At 34.0% G+C, this 23437-nt stretch overlaps 1 protein-coding gene across 2 annotated transcripts in view; it reads left to right on the top strand.

Annotated features, from left to right (window-relative positions):
• FSTL5 (follistatin like 5) overlaps positions 1–23437 on the top strand; it is a 334169-nt gene that overhangs the window by 37337 nt on the left and 273395 nt on the right. For both annotated transcript variants that reach the window (XM_075091052.1, XM_075091051.1), the window contains exon 3: positions 16563–16596. In XM_075091052.1, the coding sequence (XP_074947153.1) occupies positions 16563–16596 (34 nt within the window). The remainder of the gene's footprint in view (positions 1–16562; positions 16597–23437) is intronic.

The following is a 23437-nucleotide window of genomic DNA, read 5'->3' as shown; positions in this document are numbered from 1 at the left end:
GCAGTTAGGTTTTTGCCCTAAGGTTATAAAGTGTTCTCCCTCAACTACTAGCATATTCTGTGTTGTAATGAAACACCTGTAAAATACAGACAGGCTGAGTGTTCAATGATTTTACGTTCATTTAGGGTATCACGGCCAAGAAAGAAATGCACAGAAAATAGTACTTCAGGATTCAAAAATAGCTTGAGCTTTCTTGTGTGGTCTGGTCTCCAAACAACCTGAGGTTTATAGTTCACAGTGTTTATCTGGAAAGTCTGTTTGCCTGCAGGATCTGAGAAGTCATAAAATTTGATCCTCTAAAATCCCCTGTCCTAGAGAGAGAGGGGGTAAAAAAAGAAAAAAAAAAAAATTTATTGCGGTAAGATGCAGCAGTGAATGCTGAGGACTAAGAACAGTGCTTTTCCCGAGTATGTCAATGCTGCTCTCAACTCTAAGGTAACAAGAGGATTTTCTTCCTTCTGAGGCTCCCTGAACACAGTATCTATGTCCTATGCAAATTCCAGGATTTCATTTAAGTAACAAGACTTGCTTTCTCTTGTTCCTCCCTTCATCATTTGTCTAACTGCAGTCAAAAAGTCTTATTAAACTGTTTTTATTTTATTCTGCTTTTCTCAGGGAGAGGGACTATATTCTGCATTCTAATCTGCTTTTTCCTGTGGGCAATAGCATTCAAAAGGCATGGCTAATTATTTAAGTCCCATTACAATCATTGTATAACCTGATATCAGTTAAACATGCTATTTTTTACTATCTCTCACCACATGCTCAAAGCATTTTTTGAAAAAGTTGTAGGAAAGTTGCCCGTAAAATCTGTAAAATTTCTTCTGTAGTCCTTCTTCCAACTAGTAATTCACTGTGGGGAGGAAAAAGGGACATCAAAGTTTGGAATTAAGGCGAGTATGAAGATTTTCTTTCAAGCTGCCTGCTGATGCTGCCATTGCTAACTTACTAGCAACATTAACTATAAATGTTTAGTCATGAAGTCTATGGGGCTAGCGAGGGAGAAAAGGTTAATCTTTACCATTTCACTGAACCTCTTGCTGTAGCATCTTTTGTGTTCCTGTTACTGAAAATCACTGCCATGGACAAGATTAATCTCACCCAATTATTTTAAGGGATGATGAGATCCACATGTATTATCTAGCTTTTGATTAATATTGCCTTTTTAATTTCATGGGTCAGCTTGGCAACAAAGAATAAAATATAAAGTAGTGGTACACAGAGGTAATGTAATTATCTACTACAGTACTCAGTGTGGCCTTCTCACATTGTCTTCCAGGAAGAGGATTTCCAGTTAGCCTCTGAATAGATAAGACGATGGGTTTTCGTCCTTTCTGGTGTTTGGGAGTTGATGCAAACACAATCTATATCAGCTATCATTTCAGATTCTTGATGAGTATATTTTTTCATATTCTATTACAATGGCAAATCAGCATCACAAATTGCAATCATAGTAGTAGCAAAACAAAGCCAGAAGATATTTGGTTTATATATTACTTGGGATGCTTTACTCCTGCTCAGATTTGTGCAGTTTGGATTTCTAAGATCATGAAAGAGGCCAGATACTTGAAGTGCATGTCGCTACATAATTTTATGAGATCTGGCTCTTTTCCATGCCTTCCTTGCTGTCTGTTGTTATTCAGGTCCTCAAGACTACTCTGCGTATAATTAAATCTCTTTTAATTTTTTTCTATCAGCCAAATGTCTTATTTTATTCTTTTCCACTGTTTTTTTTCTAGTTATTCTTCCCAAAGATTTAGTACTTATTTTCATTACCCAGAAGATGTTGAATTTTATCTTCTTTATTAGCCTTTATCTTGGTTTGTTGAAATGAAAGCCATGTCCTGTAGCATACGCAGTGCTTATTATGTGAAAAATAATATGCAAAAATCAATATACAAATTATTAAATAATGAACATGGTGTGTTTATTGGTTTATGGACAAACTGGGATGTACCCTAGCCTCATTTTTGGTTTTAACCACATGCTGATTCAGTTAGTTTATGGTTCATTTTTCACCTTTCTGATCCTAATTAGCTATTTAAGTTCTGTTTTTAAATGAAAATAATGATGTAGTTTAAAAATTTGTTTTAAACACAGTATACTGTGCATCTATACAGTGATGTATTCACAACTGAGTAAATGCAAAGTTGACATATAGCAATAATTTTGTGTAAGAAAACTGTTAATTACTTTGGGCTTGAGTATAAAATTAAAGTACAATATTTGTGTACAGTTAGACTCCTTGTAAATTGGCTCCGATGAGACTGACTAAATATTAAGCCTTATATCCATGTCACTTTTCAATATCTGTATTTTAAAACATCCTTGCGACTTTCAGCCCTATACATTGTGTGGTAGAGAAACAAGTTAAGAAAAAAAAAATCTTTTTAACACTAGGAAAATATCTTACTAGTTTTAACTCTTTCTTCTTCGTTGATTAATTTGTCCCAGTAATTTTTTCAGTAGTAGTTTTGAACTGTGATAATTTTTACTGAAAATGTGATGTGCAGTGTGAGCACAAATCTGATATGTTTTGGATAAAAGTGTATTTGATGAAATGCTGCTATACCTTTTTTCGCTTTTACAATATCAACAGTTCTGATCTGATGCTATCAAGATGTCAGGTTAAACAACCATTCTGTAGTTCATGTGAACCACGGCTTTTGCAATCTTGCAGTAAAAGTATTTGCTATTACAGTATGTAAGCTATTTCTCTAGCATTTACTTTCCTTATCAGCTTAAATTTTTTCATTGAAAGCTTTGCAAAGGAGTCATGGTAAGAAACATAGAGCTATGTTTATGTATATTAGGTTTAGATATATTTTATTTTGTTTTCTTCAGCAGCCATTCCTTTTGAGAGTTTTGTAATTGGAAAAGCCACAGACTGAGTTTATTTCCATTGTTTATAAAGCAAAATATCAGAAGTCTGAGACTTTGTTACCTTGTGGGTCTTGCTACCAAAGTAGTCTCATGCTCACCTTAAACATCTCCAGTTCTGGGTAGGGTGACTCTGCATAGATTACAATAGTTGTCATAACATCTTATTTTCACTCTTCCTCTTTTCTATTTGCTGGTGGGATCATATAAGTAGTCCAGCTCAGGGCATTCTATTTGTTTCTGTGTAACTGATTCCATGGTAAATCTTACCAGACAAGAACACTATATCCATCAGCATGCTCAAATCCCTTCAACCAAAAGTGAAGGGAATGTGATTTTTTGTTTGTTTCTTTCAGTTCTTTATTGAAAAAGAATGATTTTGACTTTTTCTTTAAAAAAATCAGAAAACTTTCAGATTAATTTTCCATAAATAAATATATAAAACCAAACAGTGGCGGCAGCAGCGGCAACAACAAAAATAACCCCAACCAAGCAAAACAACCTGCAAAAAACTTGCTCCAAAACACTGGTTTTATTTGCCTTTCAAATAACGGGGCTAAATGTTAAGATGCCCATTGAAAACGTTAAAGGTTTTGGTAGCTCTGCTCAGGCCTGACACAAAGAAACTGGAAAGTCTAATAACAGCTTAATTAAAACATATCTTATTTATGTCTGTTTTGGTTGTTATGCATTGATACACCTATGCTTAAATGCTTTTAAGAACATGGAAGGTTAAAGCTGAAAACATAAAAGTTAAAACAAAGATGTCCCAAATTTTAATAATAAGTGTTACTATTTGACCTTGTTGAAAGTGTTCCAAGAGAAGAGCAAGAGGTTACCGTTTCACTTGACATGTCTTTTTAGCTCTTCAGCGTTTTTGTTTTCATTTAACGTAGTTTAACTGTGTTACACTTATACTGTTCATATAAATGAATGTGCAATGTATGAACAGTACACTTATATGAACTAAGTATAGTAGCAATAAATATTTCTTTAATATTGCATGATGCTAATAACATTGGCTTAATGATCATTGTTAATTCTATCAAATAACTTTTTGCAGTTGAATTCCCCTACTCATATTTTGTTACAATACATTTAATTTGAAATAAGAAAAATCTAACAAGCTTATTCCTTTTATGTCCGCTTTTCTCATGAAAGCAAACCAAACAAAAATTATCAGTGGTTTGTTTAATGTATAGCCTATAACTCTGGGTGTGTAACCTGGAATAAGCATCCTATAATTCAAGTGTAACTTCTAAGAAGTAAGCTCTGTCATTCTGAGGCATCAGCACAAGCTTCCATTCTCTAGAGTCGTTCATCGAAATGCTGTTAACTTCTGTTATTCTTACCTGAGGATTATACTCATACATCAATGCAAGTAATACAGAATTAATATTACATTATCTTAATAGAATTTAATCAACTTTGGTATATCCAACATTATTTGGTGTTACATCATTTGATGTAATAATTCTACTGGATAAAAAAAGTATGTTAAAACTAATAGTAACTACTGTAATTACAATGAGCTGATGCTCATAATTGTGAAAGACCAATCCCGTTGCATTTGATAGTTTGTGGGGCTTTTTTTAAAGGTCTGAGAAACCATTGCATCAGCCAGCCTGACTTTCCGTATAAAGGTCTCCCATTTATTTCTGTGTTCATTCCTCCTGTAACTGGGACATGAGTAAAGCATGCCTTTCAAAAAAATTACTGAGTCTTCAAATATTTTCTATACCTTAATATTTTCGAATCATTTCCCTTGATGGTTTATTATTAACAATTAGTAAAGACAGAGTTTATCATTTGCATACATCTGTCTTCCTCCGGTGACCGCTTCCTGATATCTACTCCATTGTTAGATAGAATGCAATGAAAGTTTTGGATTGGTACAAGGAAATATTTGCAAGACGTTAGTCATCATTTATGATTAAAAACAAACCCTCTTTTAGCTTAGTCTAATAGTGTCAGTCTAGGGCAGGGAAGAAAAATAGATGTCTTTTTATATATATATAAAGAAGGAACTATATTTAAAAAGTACACTATTATCAATTAGATGAGAACTTCAGATGTTTAGGGAATTGTTATTTCAGTGCTCTGCACACTTTTTTTTAAAGCTACTTGCTTCCAGCATGAACTTCAAGAGAACTTCAAGAGAAAAACTAAAAGCTTTTCAATACGTTGCTTACTTCACAGTAGGGAGACTGTAACCAATTGTTGGTATAACTGTAGTGTATATAGCTTTACTTGATGATTAATTTTGGAAAGTCAGTTCAAATTCAACAATCAAATACTGAGCTGATCTTGAATTTTTCTAAGATTCAATAGGAAAAAAATATAATCCTAACTTTACCTTCTAGTTTCCTAAGTGTCAAGGTACGTAACACAGTATAACTTTTCATCAAATCTCTGGTTAAAATGAGCGTATTCCTCAAATATATAGTTGTACACCTTACAAAAGGGCAGGTGCAACTGATTAATTTTCAAATCATGAACTTCTCTTTGCAACACTACCTTATCTGCCTTAGTAAGATGAATGATAGAAACGAAATATTATTCCTAGACATTGCTCAGCATATAGGTTTTAATCAGTAACTGCTAGATATACTACAATTTTACCCATAATTATGTCCTAACACAGACTAAATGTGACTTTCATTCCTGGATTCTAAGAAGGTAATTGATGTTGATGTTCTCATGTCTATACTCCGTAACTGTTGTTCTTCCTGCAGATTTTTCTTTTATCTAGGCAAAAATTTGCAACTAGGAAAGATAAGATCTGAATGAGCCTCAGACAGGCCGAACAATAAAATGCAATGCACATTATGTGGTTTTTAGAAAATTACACTTTAGAAAATTATACTTAAAAACCATCTCTGAAATTATTGGGGGGGGGGGGGGGGGAGGGTTTTTAGGCAAATTACTCCCATTCATGTCAATGGTTATTTTGCAGCTAAGATCCACGTGTACTAGGCTTTTTTTTTTTTGGGGGGGGGGGGGAAAACCCAGAACACTATATTGTCAGGAAGTATAATACTTGTCTGTAATTGTGAGGGTACCTGGAGTTTTAGGAGCTCACAGGAGGGGGAAGATAATGGAATACCCATTCAATACTATCCCTTAGAACATCCAGTGAAAATTCAGTATGCTAAAATATTGTCTTTTCGAGATCTCTCTCCCTGTTCTTTGTCTCCTCAAATCTGGATTGTCCTCAGATAATTTAGAAATAAATATATATCTGCTGAATATGATTAGCTTATGAGCTATATGAGATAAGTACATCCACCTACAGCACCTTATCAACTGTCCTGTGTTATCTCATTTCTTTCTTGGTAGGCTGGAAGACAGTGTCTTAACCTGTCCATACATGGGAAAGTAATTCTACACTAAATGTCTGAGCATTTAAAGTTTAATGCAAAATACGCACGAATAGCAGTAATCTACTTCTGTGTAGCCATCATTTACATAATATTCATAGCTCCTCCAATTTAGCTAAGGGGAGTTGTAGGCTGGCTTTGACCACATAAATTGGCTTGTACACTCTTCAGTATATAACCTGTTTTAGTTGTAGTGGTACGTGTTTCAATGCAAAAGTATATAATTCTTCCTCTACTTAAACAATGCATTAAGCTTTTTAATAATTAAAGCATTATAAAAACAGCAATACTGCACAGCCATATAAAATTCGTAGAACTTTTTTCTGTCATGTGCTATAAAACTGCTAATAAATTTAATATGTATTTGGTCTGTCATCAGAGAACAAAGTATGAAGTCGTCATATTAAAGAAGTTATGGTTACATTGTATTTCTGCAAGAGTGAGCTGCCTAAGAAGTTTACCCAGAGTAAGCTGCTTTCCATGTTCCGTTGATATATATCATTTTTTTTCTTTCTTTTTCCTATTCATCTCAGAACTGCGGCCAGTTGTTTTAAGACAATTGTCCTAATGAAAGCAGTGTAAGTGTAGAAGGGTAACAGCCCATGGAAGAATTGATCCTTCAAGTCAGCCTGAAGATTTTCTTTGATTTTTTCCATTTAAAAAAAGTCAAAATTTGGAAAACAGGCCCTTCTCTGCTTCAGTAAACTGAGGTAAAGACTATATTTGGCCTTTGCCTACTCTTTTATTGGGACCATAGAATCTTTAAGATTCCTCTTGGACAAGATCTTATATCAGAAATAAAAAGACAATAGAAAACTTTACAGTCCTACTAAAAAGCAATGGTTTAGTGAAATGAGAATCCTTGAATTTAAAGATAAGATAAAAATCAAAACTACTTCTCAACTTCTTTTCAACTGAAATAGTAATCAGGGCACATAGGCCTAATTCTAGGGTGCTTATTTTCCTTGGGAGCCATCTGCAGCCTGCTGCACGCAGGTCTTTACCCTCGGCCGCAGTTTTAGGAAGTGTGTCCACAAGTATCATGAACAATTCTACCAGAAGAATTGTTGCTATTAAATTCATTAATCTATCTCTCTGCCTATTTTGGAAAAGAAATATTATTTTGTAGAATGTAATTAGCTTTCCAGAAATCTGTTTGGTGTATACAGTGTTACTATGATGTTAGCGTGAAGCCGCTTCAGTGCAGTTGGTACTGAAGAACATTAGGAGTTAGACTGTAACTTTAGCCCCGAGCTGTTGTTTCACCTTGAGGACGAAGGCTTTGTCTGCTCTGCTTTACACAGTCCAAGGCATCCTTTAAGACTAGTATGTGCCCTACCAACACATCTAGGGGATTTGCTTTAACACACGGCCAGAGAAGCCTAAACAGAAAAACTGTGGATTAGCCTTTGTGAAGAATTTCTATGCATAGAAACTGGATAGAAGAAATTGCCTGCTTTGTTGAAGCCTTGTCTGGAGACAGTATTCCTTAAAAGTCTATAGACATGGTGATGTGGAACTTCTGCGTATTTGTATTTCTCCTCTGCTTCCCTTTTGCTTTGAGGGGTTGTAATTTGTTGCATGCAAAGAGGAGCAACTGCTGCGTACTCCCCTTCTGCCATGATTGTTCTTCATATTCGTTGGGGATGTAAATCAGCAAACCAAGAAACAAATCAGCAGATTTCATAGCTCCCCCCTCACCCCTGCCTGTGTGGTTGGGTTTTTTTGTTGTTGTTTTGTTTTTAATGAACAAATCTTTCACTCTTGTACCTAGGTTTCCCAAATACTGGGTGTTCCTTTCATAAGGGTTTGTGAATTCAAGACTTCATCAAATTTTCTCAGAGGCTGCTGTGGCTTATTCAAAGACTGTAATATCTAATCCTGGGAACGTCATTAATTGAAAAAATTTTCAACATCTTTATATTTTCCCTTATTTCTGCCTACCTACCTTGCTCCGCATTGTGCTTCCTTCACACAATCTTACGTTCATGTTATGTGTTAATTGATGCAAGAACAACCTGTGGCATTTTATTTTCCCAGAATTTGCTGCCATAAATGGTGGCAATCTCTAACAAGACTGAGCAGTGTATGCAGAATACCAGTGCAAGAGTTCTGGTGCAAACATAAATTACAAAGCTCTCTGTAGTAAATAGTGTTCTGACAAGAGCAACAGGAAAAATGGATCGCTTCTTGCTCATTCTCCCTTACCATAGTAAGCGAGGCCTTGCTTGCTGCTACTTAACACAATAGCTTTACAAATGTAAATGTTGTTGCTTCTGCTTTGCATGCATTTTTAGTCTCCATTGCGATTGTACTGCAGTTGCTGAGAGTCTGATGAAGTCTGATTCTGTGAAACTTTTTTGAAACATAAATGTTAATCATAATGTCGTTGATCGAATTGGTTCTGAGAATAATTTATCAAATTGTCTTGTGCCGTATGTGCATTTACTCCATATGGCCATGACCATGCTAGTATTTCATCCATTAATAAAAAGTTTCTGTACATGTATAATTGAGATTTCCTGTAATTAAAGCTGTTGTGTTAATATAAGCTAATATGTTGTTGTTCAACTACCATAACTAGTATATGTTTTAACAACATGGTAGAAATAATTATCTTGATACCTCTCTCAAGGAATAATTGTTTTTTTTAAAACTAATATTTCATTTAATTATTTTTTTAAAGTTACTATATACTAACAAAGTACCCCCACTGCAGAATGAACGTTAAAGGTAATGAACACAAAACTAATTTTCTGCATTTTAACTACATTTTATGATATGGCTAATGATGTATTTTCATTATAAAATGTTAATCAGGCAAATAAGTTTGCACTCCCTCTTTCATCAGAGTTTCTGTAATTAGTGGTTTGTGTTTACTAGATTATTTTAATTTTTGTCACATATCAAGGACAATCTACCATATGTTTTAGATTAATTAGCACTTTGTTTATTTTAAGAATTCCATTAATTCAGCAGCTACTTTATAAATACAGCCAGCATGCAAAAGGAGACTTTGCCTGAGTTTTGCAAGAAAGAAATAAGGCTCCTCTTTATCACTAACCCATTCTGGCAGACACATACCCAGATCATCAGCAGATGATTCAGACAGAGAGATAAGTGATGTTCTAGATGGAATACCAGTATGTACTTTGTCTTTTAAAAATACAGAATTAAGTGGAAGTCAGTATCCTTCTGTGTGCAACATCCATGGTTTATAAATACTAACTCTTCTTTCGAAAAGGGAGAACCAAACAGAAAGCACATTATACATATTTAAAGGGAGCTAAGATACTAGCTTTACTGTTTCTAAAATGGCTGGTGGATTTTGTTAGTTCTAGAATATTATCCACCTTTACAGATCAGCTCTGGTCTTTTTCATAAATATCTGTGTACCTTCTTTGGAACCACCATATATTAAGAGACCTTTGACTGTCCTGCTCTACTCCCCTTATTGCTGATACAAAGTCCTTTTTCTAAATAAAATTTGATACTATGCCTACATTATTTACCAAACTTATAATTTCTGAACAATTATGATGTCAAAATGTTAGGATGTTTTAAGAGATATTGATGTTATTTGTGTGCTAAGGCAAAGAGAAAATAACACTAGAAAAGGAGCTGGTTTTACCTTGCAGGAGCATTTCTGTGTGTATTTAAATCAGTTTCTTTGCAGAGCCTAGTTTGATATATATATTGCAAATATTTTATAGCTTATGATTTGCCAGAATATCAATTTGTGTGGCCAGCCATCCATGATCTTTTTTAGTTCACAAACACAGCAGAAGATCTGACACTGTCTCCACTTCCATCCACTGTGCTTTGAAAAGTTTACGTTGATTTCGGTCTGTTGGACACATAAGAAAGGTTTCTTTACAGTTCTAATATGTTCTGTGTCAATACATTTCATCAAGCTGATACAATATGAGGCAACACAAAACCGTGCAAATCCATGCAACTTGTCTGATTAATTTGGTTGGGGGCTGTTAAATCCAAAATTATTTTCATAAATTGAAGCAGATAAAAAAATCCAAGGGTGCAGAATGATTAGTTCTGCTTACAGATGACTTGTAGCAAGAGATAACAATATAATATTGTGGTTCATGTAATTGTTACAGTGTTATTTAGACAGTAAATATGTATAATTTCTTAGATTGTTAACAAAGTGAGGTGAAAATATTTTGTTTATATATCATAATGCAATAGAGGAAAAAAATAAGAGAAATATATGTAAAAGCAGGTCTATTAATTTCTCCACACCACAGTGTTTATACAGAATTAGTATGTTTTACTTAATACAGTGATGTTTGTACATTTACATACTTTATAATAGCACATGCATAGAAATTTTTTATTTTCAGGCCAACTAACATCACAACCCTAGTATGCTGCGCAAATGCAAGTGGAAATATTTGTCATGAAGAATATAATTTATTTACCTGTCACATTTCAGGACTCTTATAGGTTGGTTGGTTGGTTTGTTTGTTTGTTTGTTTCCCATCAGGAAGATCAGTTCCTATTTCCCTGAGCATCTGAACTAAATTTTCTGAAGTTGTAGGTGCTTATAACATTTACTCACTAACATAATTGCTTCTTAGTGGTTTTCTACTTAAATTAATTTACGTACATTATCTTTTAATAATAATGAGGAATCTGTATTTAATGTACCTTAAGTATAAATTTTTCTATATTTTTTAAATTCTGTTTTCAGTTGAAAAGTCTAATATAGCAGGCTTTCCCTAGGCAGAAGGTTAATTTCACAGTTCAGAGATGGTGCACCCAGTCTAATCACTGGTTAATCTTGAAATAACTTGAGGCTTACAGACTTCTCTTTCTATCTGGATGCACTTTGCTGCTACCAATCACCTTGCTGGTACAAGGCATATTACACTGAGGCTGGTCTATGATCTGCTAGCAAAGTTTTTTTCTTAGTAGATTGAAAAGCAACTTAAAATTAAAATTCAAGTCTCTTGCAAAAGCTAAGACATGCAAAGCTGCTCAAAAATCTCCAGCTGAAATTAAAGAACATAAAGATATTTAAAATAAGGTCTTTAAAGGAAATATGTTTTCAGCTAACGCCTTCTTTCCTTGATTTTTTTCTTTGTCACTGAAATCTTAACACATTCTATTAAAAATAAAAATACTGCTTTTTTTATTTGAAATTTTCATCTGAGTAATTTTCTTTCCTAGCTTTGCTGAGATTGTTGCACTCTGTTCTCTAAAAAGTCTTTCTCCCCCTTTTTAGTGTTTCTCTTCTCCTTTGATACCAAGATTTGATTTTTAAGATTGCATTCCTGCAAGTCCACTCTGATCTAGTAATCAATGTCTGGATTAAGTCTTCAGAATCTACTTATTGTAGTGTAAGCAGCAGACATTATAGGCTTGGCAGCTTTGTTGGAAAAAACCTCCATTCTTGTAATTGCAAACCAAAGGGAGGGAAAAAAGACTAGTGAGCTCTGTGGGACTAAACAGTGTTCATGGAGCCTGTAAGTTGCAGTATCTGAATGGTAATGTAACTTGGCTACGTCTTGGCTCTAACCCCTTTTTTTTTCTATTCTTCTCCTTAAAAAGTGCAGACTGCTTATCATGAATAAGTTTCCACAGGCTTGTTCACTCTCTGACCTCTAAAGAGGTATAAAATGAAAATAAAAACAAATCTCCTTTGTGAAGACTAGAAGAAAGTGCTAGATATATCTTCTAAACCAAATGCTGACTTTTAAAAAGAAACGTCAAAGGAGTTAAGCAATAGTAAAACTATTGCTTTACTTTTAGTACAGCATGAAAATCAGAGCTTTAGAGTTACTTGTAAATTCAGGCTGTTACATCATATCCTGTATTTCAGAAAATACCTTTCATTGTATTTAGGAAATATTAAGCATGTATGTGAAAATGTCTTATAGTCTTGTATGCCATATTTTATGGTCAAAAAAGGGAGAAGTACTTTTTTTTCTTTTTTTTTCCTTTTTATTTTAAATATCTGACCAATATGTTCACTGTAGAAATGTGAAGATGTACTTTCCAGTTTTGACACACTTTTTTAGCTTCGAAACAAGAACAAAAAGTCATTCACCTAGATTTGTACCAGGTTGCAGGGGACAACACAAATGTTACATCACTTCCCGTATTATTTTACAAAACGAGAGAAGTTGAAACAATACATTTTAGTTGTTTGTAGATGGTCTCATTGTTTAAGTTAATGGTAACTAAATGTTTCTTTGTGCCTGTGAATTATAAAATACTTTTGTATTATCGTTTATAACTTTATTCTTTTTATCAGTTCCAAATCTCCGTGGTAGAATTTAAACAGCTGTGTTAAGTGTATGGAATGAATTTCAGGTGATATTTTTCTACATTACTCAGACAAAGCTGGTAATGTCTTATTCTGAAATTATTCGCATGATAACTGGGAAAAAATGCTAACAAAAAGTCTACTGTTAAGAGACATGTATCAGTGTAGCCATGAACTTCTTTCCATAGATTTATTTGTACAATCTGGACATATTTAAGACTAAATTAACCTGAAACAAGCACCATAATAACAAATCCTTGGTGTACATAGAATAAAACAGTGCGTTTAGTACTGAAGTGTAATTAGTATACTCTTTGTTATCAATATATTGCAGAATGATAAAAATGCCCCTTACAAATTGCAACAAAAGCAAAAAAAGTTATCTGACTTCCTCTTTTTGTTCGAATTAAAAAAAAAGTATCTTGTACTAGAAAAGGAAATTTAGAAGTGTTTTGCATTTAGCCTATCCTGATGCCATTTTTACTGGCATTAACTTATAAAGCAGCAAATATTTAAAGAATTGCAGTATACAAAAACAAAGAGCATCTCTTTGAGCAACTGTTGTGTAAAATCAAAGTATGAACTTTCAGGGACAGATTACTGCCTTGTGTAAATTCTCATAGGTTTTTCTCATATCTTTGAAGACAGCTATCTCCATCTATACTTAACACTGAATATCAGGTTATTCAGCAAATTGTTTACTGTGTTCATTCTCACATAGGTGATATGAAGGTGTTTAGTGAATACATGCAGTTATGTACAAGTGTGCTTGTAAGGAAAACTTATTGAGTTACATACTTTGAAACTTCCATGTTGCATGGACTTCAGCATTTCTGAAGAAATAACTTGTCAGTCAGAAAATAAAATAAACCTAAAAATTCAATTCGGATAACATGCTATGGTAGCAGTTATTGCTTGACTAGGAAATAATTCTTCAATGTTTGCCAAGCAAACAACAGGATGTGTGTCAGACAGTGAAATAAAAATGAATAAACAGAAAAGCTGTCAACTTTAGTTGTAGTTTCAGAATATTCAGAATGAGTACTTTGGTTAACGAATGTAATGAACTTGCTGCTTTGTTTTTATTTTCTTTTTTTTTTTTTCCAATTTCAGTGTGTATTGTTTCTTTCTTATGAATGAGTTTTTACTACTAATACTAAGCAGAGAAATCAGTCTCTTTAGTAAGATATTGTTGTAATGTTTTAGATATGGAAATAGAGCATTTAAGAAATATGCTGCTTAAAAAATAAGTTACTTTGTAAATATACCATTAATTTCCAAATAGATTTTCATTCAATATTTTAATGTGTGAAACAAGTAATATAACTAGAAAATGCTGCTTAAGCTGCATAAATACTAGGTCAAATGAAAAAGAGAGAACTTCAGCAGCATTTAGACTTCATTGTTCAGAAACTGTTGTAGAAGAATTATTGTGCAAGTAAAATTACAAAAGGTAAAAAGTTTTCTCAGTGGTTATCAGAATGTACATTTATAGGAAGCTTGAGGCTGTAAATGCTTGTGTGTTTTCAGTAAAGTATTGCATTGACTTAATTTTTAGTTCAAAATAGTAAAATGATAAACTTCAGCCATTTAAAACTTTTGAGGAGTTAAATTCAAAACAAATGTTTTTTATAAGTATTTTTTCATGCAGTGCTGCTTTGTTAGCTTGATGGCAATGAATCAACACATTTAACATGATTAAAGCAAGTACCTTTTTCACAATTTGTGATTAACAAGTTTGTTCTATAAATACTTACAAAATTTGAGACTAACACCCTGTTAGCGTAGTATATGGCTGATGGAAAAAAATATCTTCTTATACTCTTGTGGAAGGGAGTCAGAGATTTGCAGAGGAAGAAAACAGAGCTAGAATTAAGCGTACGTAAGCCCGATACTCTGACCTGAAATAGAAATAAGTGGGTCGGGCTAAGAGGTTGTCCTGATATGTTTAAGATCATAGAATCATAGAATGTCCTGAGCTGGAAGGGACCCACAAGGATCATCGAGTCCAACTCCTGTCCCTTGTAAAACAGCATCTTCCAGATAAATGTAATACTTGTCCCACTTCCTGGTAACAACCAGTTACCTTGTCCTGTATTAAGTGTGATACTTGTCTTAGGAACTAAATTGATTCATAGTTTTAATCTGACCCTTCTGCCTATGGTTTTCAAGCCCTACTGCTGGACAGCACCATGTCAGGTTGGTCTGTTTGGCCACCTTATATTCAGCTCATAATGGAGTTATGTGCCATCCAAAAGGCCTCATGTATCATGCAAAGGTCTCGGGTATCATTGTGCTTGTTACAGGCACTTTTACTGTGCCTATTCTCCTTTTTCTCTGCCACTTACTTACCTTTGGTGGATTCCCAGTCATCAGCCTTGCAAGCATTTACCTATTACTTCATAAACTGTTAAATGCCTACTTAATCTAGCAGTGACCCATTTCATATATGCAATATGTTCACACATACCCACTGGATTATACAGTATCAGTTCTTGGTATATTAATATTGAGAATTAATACTATATTAACATGTGTAAGGGTTATTCAACAGTTATTGTTTTAACTAGAATATGAAGGAAATATCCACCACTGTGAAGTTTTAAACTGCTTATGAATTGTTTCATACCATGTGCAGATGATGTGACACTGGTCAATCATAGAATCATAGATTGTTTTGGTCTGCAAGGCACCCCAGCGCTAACTCTTGTGTTAATTTTCTCTCCTGCTCTCTGCCCTCCTTCCCTGTTCCTCATCATCAGAAATAACAACTAAGAGACTTATGTGACCAATGTCTCAAATATAGACTTTATAAGGTATAATAGCAATACAAATTTAATTTTCAAGATGTAGAAGAAAGGTATTTTTGCATAACAAGAAATATAAAATCTTTTACTCCATCAACAACGTGCTCAGATTTAGTCTTCTGGGTGTAACTGTGAGAATGACTTGCTCTGCTTATTCAGAAAAGATTCAGATGCTTTATCATATGATTGTTTTCTAAACATACAAGTTTACACCCATTTCTGTGTGGTATTGCCTCAGTAGAAGGAATCTTTTCCTGTGACCTGCTAACATATTTTTATGTTATTTTAAAAGACATTTTTAGAGAAAAATAATACAGTAGTATTTCAAAGAAAACCCAAAATGAGCAATAACTAGGTGATAGTGCTATGGGAAAAGCTTGGTTAGAGTGAACAGCTAAGGGGGGATCATAGTCAAAAACTTGTTGAATGTGAATCAGCTGTGCCATACTGTCTTTTTGGAAGGGCAATGTTATTTTGAAATACATCAATGTAAGTTTTGTGTTGCTGGTGCAGTTATAGAGCTGATATATTTTAAAAAATCCTTAGTTCTCGACAATTCTGAACTGGAATATTGGAATACTTTAGGCAACACATGTTAAGAAATTGTTAAAGATCGAGAAGACTGGAAGATAATGGAACTAAGAGAAAATGACTTTGTTTTGCTTTCTGCTTTAAAGATGAAATGTTGTCTATGATCACTGTGAGGCAAAAAAAAAATAGTACTTGAGGGTATTTTTGCAAAGTTTCATTCAGGGTGAAACTGAGGACAGTTAAGCACTGCTCCAGGGCTCACAAGTTTCTGGAACTTTCTCCCTGTATCATGGAATAATTTAGGCTGGCAGTGGCCCCTATGGTTACCTAGTTTAACCAGTTGCTTAAAGCAGATGTAACTTCAAAATTACATCAGGTTACACCCAGTCTTGTTCAGTTCAATTATGAGCATCTCCCAAGATAGAGATAAAGTGACAGAGACTAGATGGCCTCTCTGGACAATGTATTTCAGTGCTTAATCACTGTCATTGTGAAAAATACTAGGGGAGTTTAAAAAGAAGTTATGTAGGAATCTTTCTGTAGCAGGCAAAGCATAGCTGATTTTATCTTGGAGGAGGAAGGAGGATGAACTAGACTAAGTATTGGATCTGTATGTCTATGGTTTTTGTGGTAAATAGTTCTGTAAATAATATTTTTTTCTACTTTTAATTGCAGCAGGAAAAGAATCAGGAAAGCTCAAGAAATAAAGGTAAGTGCTAATTATTTTCAAAATGTAGACATTCTTGTAATTATCACAAATCTAACATCCATTGTTGGTAAAAAATTATCCAGACAGATTGTTTGCTAAGTATTTTGGTATTTCAAGTGACAAAAATATATCCGGGAAAAGGGGATGAAATGTAGAAAGTAAATGCATAAGCTACTATTTTTAGAACTCTGCTGGAGATGAACAAGGCTGACTGCTGTAGTCTGGATGGGGTGGGCTGCACACCTCACTACATTTTTGACCTCGGCTATGGATGTTTGTAATATTTCAATGAAACATCAGTAGTGTCACTTTAGCTTCTCCCTTTCCATTTAGTAAATCTGTAATTCGATGTCATTCCAATTTATGTACAAATTAATCATGTCCTTAGTAGGCTGCCTTGTAAAACTACTGTCATCTGTGGTTTTTGCATACATTTTTTTTGCTACTTTCACTGCACCTTACTCTATGCTGGTGGCTAAGCACTACATAAAATAGAATATCCAGGTTAAAGAAACAACCTTGTATCAAGAAAATGAAATTAGTTCAGAAATGCAAATTGTGGATTTCATGCTTTTTTCTAATATAAAATTTGTTAAGAGACAGAACACTTGTTTAAAAATTTGATAAGCAAGCAATGAAAGGCAAAATGGACAATAGAGGCAAAGATTACTGTCTTGATATTATAGTTGCTTAGGGAGGTATGCTATGAGGTACTTTAAAAAGGAAAACAAAGGGAAGGTAGAAGAAAAAAGAATATCAGTTAAAGGTTACAGAGAGAGGAGGGAATTAAGTGACAAACTAACCTATATCTTTTTTTATTGCCTTAGGACTCAGTGCTTAATCATATCACCTGAGTTAGCTGTTCTTAATTCAGTTATTTATGTACCACAGTACTCATTAATCTCAATTTCCTTGCTTTACCTCACGCTACAGGCAATACACGCGTATCTAAAGACAAACTAAATCTGATAGTTGTTTGGAGTTGTGACAGGACAATTACGTTTTTCATGATGATATGGTAATTTACGTCATCTGAAGGACCTATAGTCCTTCATTTGAAGAGTGTGCGTGGTAAAATAATCCAGAAAAACCCCCTCAGTTTCAACCAGTTTATGATATATTGTTTTATTTTCTGAGGTAATAGAATACAAAGTTGAATCATCTCTAGATGGAGTGTATCTATGCTGTACTGTTCAAAAACCTTTCTTGTCTTCTGTCTTGTCTTGACTTAATGCAAACTACATAAAAGACTGTTATAGCTCAGATTAGATTACAGAAATAAGATATTTGTGAATACTTAATTTTAGAGCTATTACAAGCTTTAAGACTCTATCTACGAAGAAGGATACTGAAATTGCCCATTCTTATGGATTTTTATGACCTATTCCAGTTATATTATACTGTTTGACACTTCCCCCCTCCAACTCCTCCCCAGTTCCCAGGTGTATAGTCATTATGGTATATATGTCAGGAACAAGTAAAAGGAGGAACAAAATAATGAGCTAGATTGGATTGTCCATCATATTTGTTAGCTGTTGGTTTAGTTAACTAACCACAGAAATAACTTCCATAGGCTTATAATATATTGCCCACAACCACAGCCAAAGCAAAGCATTAAACTCTACTTGAAAGAAGATATCCATTACCTCCAAATAGGCAGTGAAATTGGTGCTCAGCTGCACAAAATTTGTTGTGATTGCATCTATAACATCTCTTGAGGAAATTTTTAATCTACTAAACTTCCTGCATGCTGTGCATGTCTCTGCCTAACCTGACAATTCAACTTGGAAGATTTCAGTGCTCTGAAAGACTACTCACGCACAGGGTAGGCGTTGGAAAAATGATTCCACTTTTCTATATATACCGATATGGTTAATTGCTTAATGTTTTGTTGGAGTTGCTTTCTGGTTTGCTTTTTGGCCTTCTCTTTTAATATTATTTTAAGTTTCTTATTTGTTTTCATGTGTTCTTTTTCATGTCATTGTAAACTTTCAGAAAGGTATTTTTATTTCTCTTGTAACTTACGGCATATAAGTTGTTAAAAGGTTTTCTACTGAAAATTCTGTTTGGTTTGGGTGAAACAAGGCTAAACTAGTGTTGCAGCATAAATGTTCTTGTGTTGTCAATGAGCATCTACCCTTCACATGCAGTATCTAAATGTGTTGTTCTCTGCACGTATTCTTGTGAGATAGGTAAATTATCCCCAGGTTCTCAGGACAGGGTTCTAACAGTGTTCCTTACACTTTCTGCATATGGAAGTTACTGTGTATAGTAAAAGGACAAAAACATTTTCTGTAGTTCCTTAAATGTTCTGAAACTTTCAGAACCAATGTTTTCCTCTTAATACGGAGGACAATTACAGCCCATGTTAAACATCCCTACCTCATGAACCTCTGGAGTCACTAGTGTGTCTCATAACTTCCATTGATATCAGAATTTCAGTATCTATTTTTTATTCTGTATTTCTTTAAGATTGTGTTTTTATAAGAGGAGGATATTGCAGCAGAATTAGTCAAATGCCTTTTGACTTCAGCAGGATCAAGACATAAGTAACAAGCACCATTCCATATCTTATATTATAAATGCCTATTAATTTTTAACTTTATTTAATTTATTGCTATAAATCTGATTCTTATTCATATTTTAGTAATGATGTTATTGTTTTGTAGTGTTTGTTTTCCTCCTGACATTTTTCTGACCCGTTTGTTTTTCCCATCTGTTACTTCTGCTGTCAGCCGCTAAGTCAATCACACCAAAATAGAAGCCAATACTCAGACATGCCCTGTTCTGACACTAATCCCATCTTTCTCTGATCTGAGATATTCTTTTTCTTGTTTCGTTTAATGGATAACAGACCTTTGTGTACACTGTTTGAGAAAAAAGAAACACTGTTTTTATACATTCACATTTCACAATTTTTAGTGTACACTGGCAAACTTGCTTAGACTTCTGAGAGTTTTCCTGAATGAAAATGATTATCACCAGTGCAAAACACAAATGAAATTAGTTTCATAGCACATGTCTTTAATGTAAAAGAAATAGCAAAGCAAGCAATCACCAGCTAAAACCTTGCTAAATTTTACTTGCTGGTTTGGAGTCACATTTTGACCTTCTTTATCTCTCCCTGTATTAACTCCTTCAGACAAATAAAAATTTTATTACAAACCTATAGCAGATAAAATAGATACTTTTGCGATGACTTGGAAATATGTTTGGCAATATCAGAAATTGTGTGGTATTTAAGAAGTGTGCAGAATTGTCTTCCCGGCTTACACCTTTGGAGATTTTCGGGTGCTTTTAATAAAGTACATATAAGCTTTAAAGCGGAATGTTTTATGACAACATTATTCTGGAAAACTTTTATTTCTGTGGAGCCAGACTGTTGACTAGTGATACATAGCAACTTTTTGCCAAACTTCAAAGTTACCTCAATTCCTTTGATCAGAAAAGCATGGACACACTGAAAATAATTATTCTCAAAATATTTCAGTTAACTGGTAATGCTTCAGATAATCAGTTCCCAAACTCAGTCACAGTTATTTTTAATTACAGTACAGTGATTTAATTTTTTAAGAACTAAAGATTAATTTCAATATAGAAAAGCAGTGTGTAATATATGTTTCTATAAAACAGCAGCAAAACCAGAGAAAATCTACCAGAACAAAAAAGCTAGAAACCAGGTTTGACTTTAGGCTGAGAGTAAGGTGGTCATTTTGCTGATGTTGAACAATGAGGTGATACTGTACACAACTTGCATAACTCTGGCTGTTTGTTTCAGCAACTTAACAGTTACTGAACGATATAAAAATTGCTCCAGCTAAGATCTGGAAAACACACACTTTTCTCATAGCATTTGCAAAATGTGCATGTAAATAATTTGAATTATATTAACTTGAACCATTTTATTTTAGTAAATTACACTTTGGAGACTGACTACTGTTAAAATATTTGCTAGCTACTATTGATCTGAGATTTGAACGTCATTAACACGCAAAACTAAACAGGAGAATATTGACTGACAGCATTTTAATTACAACCCGAGTTTCTAATGGTATTCAATACTTCTCATTTTATGCTTACCTTCATAATCTGAATGTGAAATCATTGTTGACTCACAGATCAGTTTCAAAAATATTATTTTTTATTATTATGAACATATTGCCAAGCTTTTCTGATATTATTTAAAAAACATGTGTTCCTTTTATGATCTTTAGCTACCAGAAATAAAGAGGATGCCATATGGACATCACTTGCAGATCTTACTTGCTTTTTACTCCTTAAATAGTTAGCATACCTGCACAACGCTTGTCTGGGATTCCAGACTGGTATTGTAGTCTTCTTCTATGCAATGATAAATGTAAGTCTAGAAGAAGTGAGAAAAGCTTAAGATTGTTCAAAACTGAAAGAGTTTAAGGACAAAACCAGTAGGACCTTAATTAAATAAATTGTTTAAATATAATAAACATAATTAAAAATGACAACTTACCTTGAGACACTCTCGAATGCTGGCAGGTGAGCAAACTGTTTTGCCTGTCCTGCTATATTGCTGACTGTTATCACTTTTGATAATGGACAAAGATCTGTATGTTCTGATACAGAGTACATGGCATCAGCATCTTAAGTCATGTTAAACCAATTAACTGTGGCAAGAAATGCACATCATTACTTTCTATAATGTAGCCAGAGACTCATTATATGTGCCTAAATTCATATTTCAACAGACTTGTGTTATGTGAGTATGGTTAGAATCTGAACTGAAATCCTCCAGGGCAGAATTGATTAATGTTTTAGTTTGTTTCGTTGCAGTAAACCGTCTCTGATAGAGAAGTACACATCAGGAAAAAATGTAGTATTTTAGAGAATATGTGTAACAGCAGGCAGGTTAGTAAATGTCCGAGTAGTGTTTTCATTGGAATGCAGCTGCTAAATAATCTGACCTACAGTGTTATTTGTTCTGATGTTCTTTTCTTTGTCGTTATGTTCCAACTTACCTGAGTGAATAATCTTTTGAGAGGTGGTATGAGGATTCTTTGAATTAAGTGTGCCAAATACTACCCCCTTTATCCTATTCCATTTTCCTCCAAACCCTAGTCAACGGAAACTTAAATCTCTTCTGTCACTTAAGGATTGCCATAAGAAATGCAGCTCTGTCTTCCACTCAAACAGTTCTCCGTTCCTTTTCATTTCCATTCTCTTACAAGAGACCCACAGAAACGGTATTAACTGAATATTGTGGGGTTTTATTTACTTATTATTATCTTGGAATGGCTTTAACATGACTGACATTTGTAAAAATGCCTTTTTTTTTTCTTCTAGGTCTCACAGAGTCAGATTATGAAATGCATTGAAAAGTAACAGAACTCTATCTGTGAAAATAATTTTAATATGACAGTTAATCTTACAGTCTTATTTTTGAACAGACTTGAAGCTCATTGTGAGAAAGTGAAGTGTGTGGGTCAGATATCAGATCTAGGTAGTACCTTCGGTAACAGCTCAATTACCGAGACTTCGAAAGTATACATTAAGGGCAAGGTCTCTGCTGTACTATAAAGCTTTGTGAGAAGGCTTTCTTATTTTAAACAAAGCATTAATTGATAAAGCTGAATTCCAGTTTTGAGATCTATCTGTCAACACAGCACAGTATTTGTACAGTAACCTTGTCAGACTTGCTACCAGTGTAATGCTATGGAGACAGAGTGAACTGCAAGAAATATGTTTGCCTCACCAGTTGTCGCCTTGAGGTAAATGTTCTTTTTGTTAGTCAAGAAAGTAAGTAAAAGTACTCAGGTAATAACAAGTGAATACAGCATGATTCAAATATAACAGAATTGCAACATTTACCATATTTTAAAATACAGACGTACATTCCATACCAGTGAAAAATTGTCTGCAGATTTAGTATGGTGCTGCCAGGGGATGAGCAGCATCACATAGAATTTCTTAAGCGTTATGTTACAAATGATGTCCATATTTCAGCGTAGGAGTTATTTCTGGCTTTATGTTGGTTGGCTCCAAATTTTCTAAGTCCACTTTTGCTATGACAAGTATGTATACTAAAAAGATAACAACCAGAAAACAAAAAAAGCCAAAATGAGTCTGAAAAGTTTTTATAATTTACACAAAAATTCCCAGCTGTCGCTGTCTACTCAGAAAATACATTGGAATAACAAGATATGTCTGTAATTTTCCTTAAATGCACACGTTCATTATCTCTACCACTAATCTAGAGCTATGTGAGGGGGTCACGCATATCACTACTGACCACTACAGAGATACCTACTGATATAGATTATGTATATTATCCTATACATATGTATTATACATATAATGGTGGAGAAAATGTGAAGACAAAAACGTACTCCAACTGTGTTTTATTGCATTCATAATAGAATGAAATTCATGGGAGATGTGTCTGACTTGCTAGCAGCTTTAGGAATCATACACGCAAAATTACTTTCTTCTTTTGGTTTTCTTTATGGCAGAGAAATGGACATTTGACTTCATTTTTCTTCTCACATGTAGTATTCATGCCATTCAGAAACTCTGAGGGGGGAAAAATGCCCTGTGTCAAAATTCCAGGCAAGAACTCTTCTTCTGCAAAATGACATACCTATACTAACAAGATATATAATGGTTATTTCTTTATGTAGTAGGACTGTAGAGCTCACACAAGAGACTAGTATCCCTATCTAGACGTTTGGTTTGGTTTGGTGGTTTTTTTTTAAATTCATATGTGTCCTTCTAAAATTTAGGTTGCATTCTGTTACATTGTTAAATCTGTTTCAAAGTAGACATTTTGAACTTGACTAGAGAGAATATGTTCAGCAATATTTATGAAGTT

Source organism: Phalacrocorax aristotelis, chromosome 4 (assembly GCF_949628215.1).
Source record: "Phalacrocorax aristotelis chromosome 4, bGulAri2.1, whole genome shotgun sequence".
NCBI classification, from domain to species: domain Eukaryota; kingdom Metazoa; phylum Chordata; class Aves; order Suliformes; family Phalacrocoracidae; genus Phalacrocorax; species Phalacrocorax aristotelis.
Note: the sequence above shows the minus strand (reverse complement) of the source record. Positions and strands in the feature narration are given on the sequence as shown.